An 8,313-nucleotide genomic window follows, 5' to 3' on the forward strand; every position below is an offset into this window, starting at 1 on the left:
AAACATTTCTGTGGTCGTTAAGATGAGTACTATTATTTAATGAATCCTTCGATATGTTAGCTGCGCAAAGGAAATTATAACTTACGTCGGAGGTAATAAGGTACCATTTACAGAAATTATATTTCGATTCGCTCATCAGCAGACGGGGCGCGTAGATAGAGCTCGCAGAGTACCAACTATTTACGCTCGACAGGTCACACGGGCTAAGGAAAGTGAAGCTTACCGGGTAACAGATAAGGTGCATTTTGGGTGTGTGGGGGCGGGCGGGGTGGTGCGGCGCGGGGGGCGGCGCGGCGGAGGTCACCGCGCGCCGCGCCCGCGCCGGCCCGGCTTGCCGCGCCGGTTGAAGCCCCTGCAACCATCCAACAGTAGGTATATACCACTGCTCTATGTACTAACCCCTTTATTCATAAAACTTCATGGGCCTGGTTTAGTTAATAGTTATTTTCACCTCAGCAGCTCGAACAAGGGTACTTTGCTTCTTAAAAACAGTGAGCAAAATGCGATTTTGCTCACTGGGTCATTTTGTCTCACTCAGTGAGCAAAATCGCATTTTGCTCACTGATTGTGTCTCACTCAGTGAGCAAAATGCGATTTTGCTCACTGAGTGAGACAAAATGACATTCAAGTGACCTTTATAGTCATTTCAACATGCGGGGTCTAATACAAGTTCGATATACTTGGGTTCTATTATCTCTGTCCCTCTAGGTATGTTCTCACTGCTTAGGGTGAAAAATTTTGTGTACTACACGAGATCAAAGTTATTTACATCTCGTGCGCTTTTGAATCCCTTACTACGCTCAAGATTCTAAATTAGATTCACTCGCTACGCTCGTGAATCTATTATAGAATCTTTCGCTTGCACGGGACTCAAAATAAGCACTCGAAGAAATATCAAACTTTGATCTCTTGTTGTACAAATAACTATTGTACAACAAGAGATCAAAGTTTGATATTTCTTCGAGTGCTTATTTTGAGTCCCGTGCAAGCGAAAGATTCTATAATAGATTCACGAGCGTAGCGAGTGAATCTAATTTAGAATCTTGAGCGTAGTAAGGGATTCAAAAGCGCACGAGATGTAAATAACTTTGATCTCGTGTAGTACACAAAATTTTTCACCCTAAGCAGTGAGAACATACCTAGAGGGACAGAGATAATAGAACCCAAGTATATCGAACTTGTATTAGACCCCGCATGTTGAAATGACTATAAAGGTCACTTGAATGTCATTTTGTGTCACTCAGTGAGCAAAATCGCATTTTGCTCACTGAGTGAGACACAATCAGTGAGCAAAATGCGATTTTGCTCACTGAGTGAGACAAAATGACCCAGTGAGCAAAATCGCATTTTGCTCACTGTTTTTAAGAAGCAAAGTACCCTTGTTCGAGCTGCTGAGGTGAAAATTATGTTTTATCCCTTTCTTACAAATACATAAGTCAAAGTGACAGATAAGGACAAACGATTATTAGCTAATTGAGGTTTGTAGCGCGTTTATGAAGAAGGGGGTAAGCATTTAATTCAATCTAAAATAATTCATGATGTTTAAACATAATGGGCCAAATAATGAAATGGCGGCGTTTCATGATATGCCTAAGAATTTTCATTGTCTGCCGGATTTTAGGATCGGCCAACGGCCAATAAGACGCATTAAATTTCCCCCCATTGGGTCGCAATAAACTAGACAGCTCGGAAATTAATTCCACAAATATTATTGGTAGGTACATTCAAGTCAATTGAGTCGCAATGATAATGATTGCAAATCGTAGGTACCAGCATAGTAAGACACCATGATTCCGGGTCTCCTAAACCCCGACACTCCCGGGTTCCAAGATTTTAGGATCCCGGGACTCCGAGATTTCTTGCCACCGTTATTCGAGGAACCCGTGTTCCTGAGCTTTAAGGGTTCCGGCATTCGATCATCCCGCTGTCGTCGATCATACCTGTATGGCGGGCGACAGGTCGGCTCGGAGTGCGAGGCGTTCCCGTGACCATTATGTGCGGCACCGGGCGACGCGGGTTTCGTGTCTGGTGCGGCGCTCGCCGAACCGTTGCTGGCCTCCTGCAAACGGCAGATTAACGTCATTAACTGGTCACTCAGCTGGTGGCTTCTTTGCATGATTTAAAGCACGGATCGCTAACATTTTTGACCTAAGGAACATAAAATAGAAAATATTTATTTGGCGAAAACACATACATTACAAAGCGCTGGTTTTCAGGGCACCCAAAATTAAAAAACTAAAACAGAAACACAGAGAGAGAGAATCGAGAGAGATAGCTATAGGTCTTGGTTTTCTTTGGCTCTTTTCACGGGCCGGTTTAGCAGGCTCGCGGGCTGGGTGAATGATCTAAAGTGCCTAAACATGCAATCATACACATTTTGACAATTATAATCATTAGAAGGCTGTGGGACGTACGCTGTCGCTGTTGGTGGGGCTGGTGATGGTGAGCGGCGGCGGGCCGTCCGGGCCGTCGCCCACGACGCCTCCCTTGGCGGTCTGAGCAGCCAGTAACGCCGCCATCTTTAATTGCAGTGCCTGTCACAAGAACAAAGTTTTTTATACAAATACCAGTGATAATCAAGCATACAGCTCGTGTAAGCGGTTACCTAAGTTAAGACTATATATGGATGCTTGCAATTCAATTGCACACATGTATATCACCGACCCTTTAAAAACCTGTATGATATTTTCACCTGACTATAAATAATAGGGTTAAACTGAGGTGAATTTAAGCGCGGACCTTAATTTCTTAAACAAAGCCATCATCTTGAGTAGTGTAGTTGACTATCAAAAGCATGGCCCAAATCAGCTACATAATTTTGAACCATATAGATAATAAAATAAGAATGCTTTTAGTGCAGAAGTGCACTCATTATTTGTATAGTCAACTAAAGTGCTCTAAAATACAGGTTGCTTCTCAAGGTTGGCCAAGCAGCACAGACAGACTGTTATAATGAATGTACCTTTAATTCAGCAGTGAGGCAGAATGGCGGGGCAGTGATAGATTCCAGTGGTGGCGGGGCTTTCTTCAACGTCTCCACGTCACAGGACACCGCACAGCGGCAAACTGGGCAAGTTTGCTGTCAACATTTTGGTAATGTTATTTAGAAGAAACATATTTATTAAAATGAGTTCGTATGGAATGGAACATTTTAGAAAATAATAATAATACCTCAAAATTTATAGTCAATACTGCTCAGAGGTTAACTAGAAGAGATCTCTTAACAGAAGAATTAGACTTTGTTTTGTATATCTTTAGCAATAATTTATTTTTAGACATGGTATATATGTACATTTAATTTTATCAGTTTGTCTCATACAAGCTTGTATATCAAATAGAGTCAAGTTTTAAAGAAATGAACATTGTTTCAGCTAAAGGAATTTTTACGCAATTAATGTCCCTCCATATTTATTTATTTAAAAAAAGGCAACAAGTTACCTGATAAGGTGGAGTTTGCATCTGCTGCCAATTGGGCAGCTTCTCCAACTCTTCCTGGTAATATTTCCGGCCAGCGATGAGGTGGCTGGCCAGACAGTGGCTGTGGAAGTAGTGGTAGCACTGTGTCTTGATGAACACGTCCCCTTCGATGAAGTCGTACAGGCAGATCACGCACTGACCACTTGGGAGGTTACTCTCCGTTAGGTTTTCACGGATTAGCTGGAATTTGTTGCAAATTAACAATATAAATGTGTTCATTCAAAATATTGCATTATTGAGAAATTACATGAGTAGTCAACTGTAAAAATCCTCACATCAATCAATCATCTGTGCACAAATCATCTCAAAGATATGTCCCATAGTTCTTACGTCAGCGAATTAAGAACTATGGGACATATTTTGGAATAAGTTGGCTACACCCATTTTTTTACAGTTGACTGTACATTGCATTGTGATAAATATACCTAGAATACCTAGAACTTATTCCAGTAAAAACGAGGGATTGACGAAATGAAACATCAACAAGTTTGTATTGATAAGCAAAGCTAGTCAAAGATAAAATATGTATAAAAGAAAATTAGAATAGTTGGTAAATTACCAAAACATTATAAGAATATAAATCAAATTCAAAAAACAAAAAATTAAATACCTATGTGAATCTGGTTAAGTTATGGTTACTTTATTATAAAACTATTTCACTAAAACCTTCCAGCATTAAACTACTAAAAAAATATTGCTACATTGAACACTTTACACAGCTAATATAATTAATATAAATCTACTTTACATTAAGTTGCTACTGGTATTGAAGTAAATCAGAGTTTCTATCAACTCAGTTAACACCCATAGATATAGAGTCAAAGGATATTAGAAGAACCGGTACATATAAAAAATCGCCAAGCAACATTTTTTACTAAATTAGTCTACTGCTGTAACCACCTAAGACCCACCCAAAGTTTTAAATTTTTTAATTTGAACCTTATTCTATAAGTAAATTAGAACGAAATTCGTTTGTTTTAAAAAGCAATGAAACAAAAGAAATGCTACTTTATTTGCTTCATAAAAGGTTCAAATTAGGTTGCACAAATATGTACATTGTAATACCTACATTTAGTCTCAGGAGGGTAAATCTGTGATAACGTTTTGAACATGTGTAAGAGTTAACATAAACATAACATTGCAAATAAATAAAATTATTTTCACAAAACAATTTTTACCTCAATAAGCTCAAAGACTACAGGCTGCCCCAGGCAGTCAACCAACTTTTCTTTGATTTGTGAATTAATTGTATTCAGCAGAACATCATCTAGGCCTCGAGGGTTGCGCAGCGTCACCTCGGGGCTACTGTCAGGGTAATCTGGAGTCAGTTTGACCTCCAGGGTCACACAAACATACTGCTGGTCGGTGTCATCTCCTGTTGACGGATGAACCACTGTTTCAATCGTATGTGGCACGTCATCCACCCTCTTTATAACCACATCATCCATTAAAATAGCCTCCAAAGCTTCCACTTCATCTGTAACCCTGAAATCACAACGAAAAACGGGTAAAATCAATGTTTTCGACCACAAAATTCAATAAGACTGTTTCACAAATATTACACACCTTTCATCTACGGCGGTCGACATGATGACTGAAATCCAGGGGCCTGGTTCCCGGAAAACTTTTTTACAAGTGCATTCAGTTCAGGCAGGCGCAATGCAGATATTGCAGCTAAACAGCTGGGAACTTCAGAGTGAAATTGGGATAAAAATCAATCATGCTACAATGCCAATAGCGCATGTACGAGGAGCGCTTCCGTCGAAACATAACGCAGCGCAAATATAAACGTTTAAACCCCTACAACAATTGATATGGTATTTTTCTTGTAGTAAAATCAGAACATAAATATAATTATATTATTGTAGCTTTTATTATATTTAGAAATCACGTAGTATTATATCATCACAACAATCATTAATCGACAAAGCTGAGGAACTATAATAAGCTTTGTAAACGCTTGACTTTTGATGTTTTGACATTGACAGCTCACTGACAGTTGTCGATTCCGTTCGAAAACCATATTTATTTATTCGTAGCATGGATCCTCCCATCACTGGAATTAATCTTAAACACATACAAGAAAATAATATAAAACTTTAACGGCTTTACTTGCTCTACTCTTTCTATAATACTTGTCATCTTATATCTATTGTCCATTTCTTATTTTTCTCCTTATGTTGGCATGCTACCTAACTGTCAAAACTATCGCCATTCCCGCTCTTTTTCTAATAAACTGTACATATGTCATGTGTTGTCTGTGATGTCCATAACTATAAATGTTTTTGTTTTAGGTTCCCAGCACAATTCCTATACCAAATCAAAATTATTCACCGAACATTCTTATCGTGCGTGGTACGTCTTAAAACGTCGTCATTGGCAAAATCCCTCCTGCCAATAGGGGATATTACTGCAATGTTCTGCCGCCATAGTGCAGCACTACCAAGGCCTGTTCACTTCCTAAGAAAGTTATGTCCCCAAATAATTGCGCATGTGTGCGCCTTAATCTTCTATGTGTGCGTTGGCCTCCGGGAAAAAGTTGCGAGTAATAAAAATAAAAACATTTTTCTACAGCAACATTGCTCCCAACTCTGATTTAAATTATCACGAATTTTATACAATATTAATCATAAAACGGGACTTAAAACGCTTAAAACTTAATTACATGCGATTAAGTTTTATAATGAATATTTGCTTCCAACTGTCTTTATCAATGTTCATAAAATATATGGAGGGTAGGTACGTCTACCCACCATAATAAAAAATATATTTGTCAATGACTCTGTCCAACTGCTGTGGTTAAAGTTCATAACGAAAATTTTATTTATTAACTCTTTAAATAATACATACAACGTGTACCGCTACGTACCACTTAAGACTGTAAGTCTGTACCTACATGGATTACAGCAATGCACATAGAAAATGTGCTAAATGCGGAGCAACGGCTGTTGAAGCAGCCAGAGTGAAATTTACAACTTTAGTGGGTTCAGAAGGAACCGAGTCATAACGCATCTGGAAAGCGTATTAATTAACCGTGAAGAAATGTATGAATACAAGTTGGAAATCTGTGTAAAATGCCGTATGTAAAGTGTAGTGTATCTGTGTGTAAAGTGTAATAGGTAGGCATGCCTAATGTTATTTGTATAAAAGGTACTGAAAACTTTGTGAATGCGCTTTATTAATGTCTATTTTTTTATTAAGTTGCCAGTTTTCAGTGTATATTTTTATATGTAAAACATTTTTTAATAAATAATATATATAATGTTATAAACATAAACATGCCTTTTATTTAAATCAATTGATAATACCACAAACAAGGGGTAATATTTGCATCTTGCATATATTTCGTGATATGAAGATAACAAATATGTTTATCAACAGAATTACTACCTACCAATACCCGCCAGGCTAAACCGGTTGTCAACTTTAGTTCCATTGGTACACAAAGACGGCGCCACTAGTATAAACGTATAAACGGTTGGGGACATTTTTTTGTATGGAGTTACCGTTCTTCTCCTAGTGAGTATTATATTCTTTGAGCACTACCGACTCAGTAAATTCATAGACTAACTTATACATACAGTAGGGCTACCGCGAATACCGAAAATCGCAAATTGCGGAGATCTTTCTCTTTTACTCCAATGAAGGCGTAATTAGAGTATCAGAGAAAAATGTCCGCAATTTGCGAACTTCGATTTTCGCGGTTATAGCCCTGTGCCTTAAACTGTTTTTTGACAAGTTTTCACAGACAATAAGCCTAAGCGCGCACCACGATTTTTGTTTTTGCGACACGATTTTAGAATCGCGCTGTAATATATCGCAGAAAATTCACTGCGCGCACTGCGATGAAAAAGTCGCGGTTTGTTCATTCTCAACATGGATTTCGTACCAGTCGTTTGTCATTAATATTCATTGTCAAACGTTGTCTTTAATATGTGATCGCTGTATGACTGAGTATTTATACCACAAAGGTGATCTCCTTCTATTTCCATAATTAAATGGTCAACATCTAGCGTCTTCAGCAGCAGATTCCGACATGTTGACGCTTGGAGAGCGATATGCCGACTGAGGTCCGGGTGCGATTTTATTATCGCAGTGCGCGCGGGGCCATACAACTCCGTATGCCGCAATTCACTTTGCGACAATCGCGTCGCGAGCAGTCGCGGAAAAATGTGACAAATCACAATTTTAAAATCGCTGCGATTTTTTTGTCGCATATGCGCGCACTGCCATATAAACACATACGTTACATTTCTGCGACTAAATTATCGCGCGACAAAAAGTCGTGGTGCGCGCTTGGCCTAAAATATGGCATTGATGCATCAAGGCGGTTTATTAAGGCCGTAACACACTATCGCACCGCACCAAGGTCATTGTGCGACGCACCGATAAGTAAGGGCGAGAAAGAGATATCGCTTTCTCGCTCTTACTTATGGGTGCGTCGCACAATGACCTTGGTGCGGTGCGATAGTCTGTTACCACTATTATACTACTTGAATACAAGGCTTAAGCGGGCATTACATTATACAATTTGCAGTGCGCTAGCTGAGTTAGCGCACTAATTTAGTATAGTGTAAAGACAGTTAGCCAGTTAGTGACCCAATCTAGTGCGATCGCATGTGCTCTGCCGCACTAACGCTATCTAGCGCACTAGAACGCATAGTGTAAATGGTTTTAGCGCGCTCAGCGCTTACTGTGTAAGGTCAGTTGTCGGCACGCCACCGACGCACTCGAACACGCGTATGATGGATGTTTTATTGTTTTAGTTATTGCATTTCAGTTCAAAATGACGGAGCCACAGACTAGAGAAAAGGAAGTACCTACTGCTAAAATCTT

General features: G+C 39.3%; 1 protein-coding gene across 1 annotated transcript; it reads right to left on the bottom strand.

The window, feature by feature from the left end:
* Positions 1-261: 261 nt before the first annotated feature.
* On the bottom strand, positions 262-5,276 carry LOC134796597 (E3 ubiquitin-protein ligase RNF25). Its single transcript, XM_063768768.1, has 7 exons — positions 5,044-5,276; positions 4,656-4,962; positions 3,439-3,657; positions 2,963-3,079; positions 2,415-2,534; positions 1,941-2,059; positions 262-352 (listed from the first exon to the last, which is right to left on the bottom strand). Exons 1-7 carry the CDS (start codon positions 5,064-5,066, stop codon positions 301-303), a joined length of 957 nt encoding a protein of 318 aa, XP_063624838.1. The 5' UTR covers positions 5,067-5,276; the 3' UTR covers positions 262-300.
* Between the last annotated feature and the right edge of the window lie 3,037 nt (positions 5,277-8,313).

Source organism: Cydia splendana, chromosome 13 (genome assembly GCF_910591565.1).
Source record: "Cydia splendana chromosome 13, ilCydSple1.2, whole genome shotgun sequence".
Lineage (NCBI taxonomy): Eukaryota > Metazoa > Arthropoda > Insecta > Lepidoptera > Tortricidae > Cydia > Cydia splendana.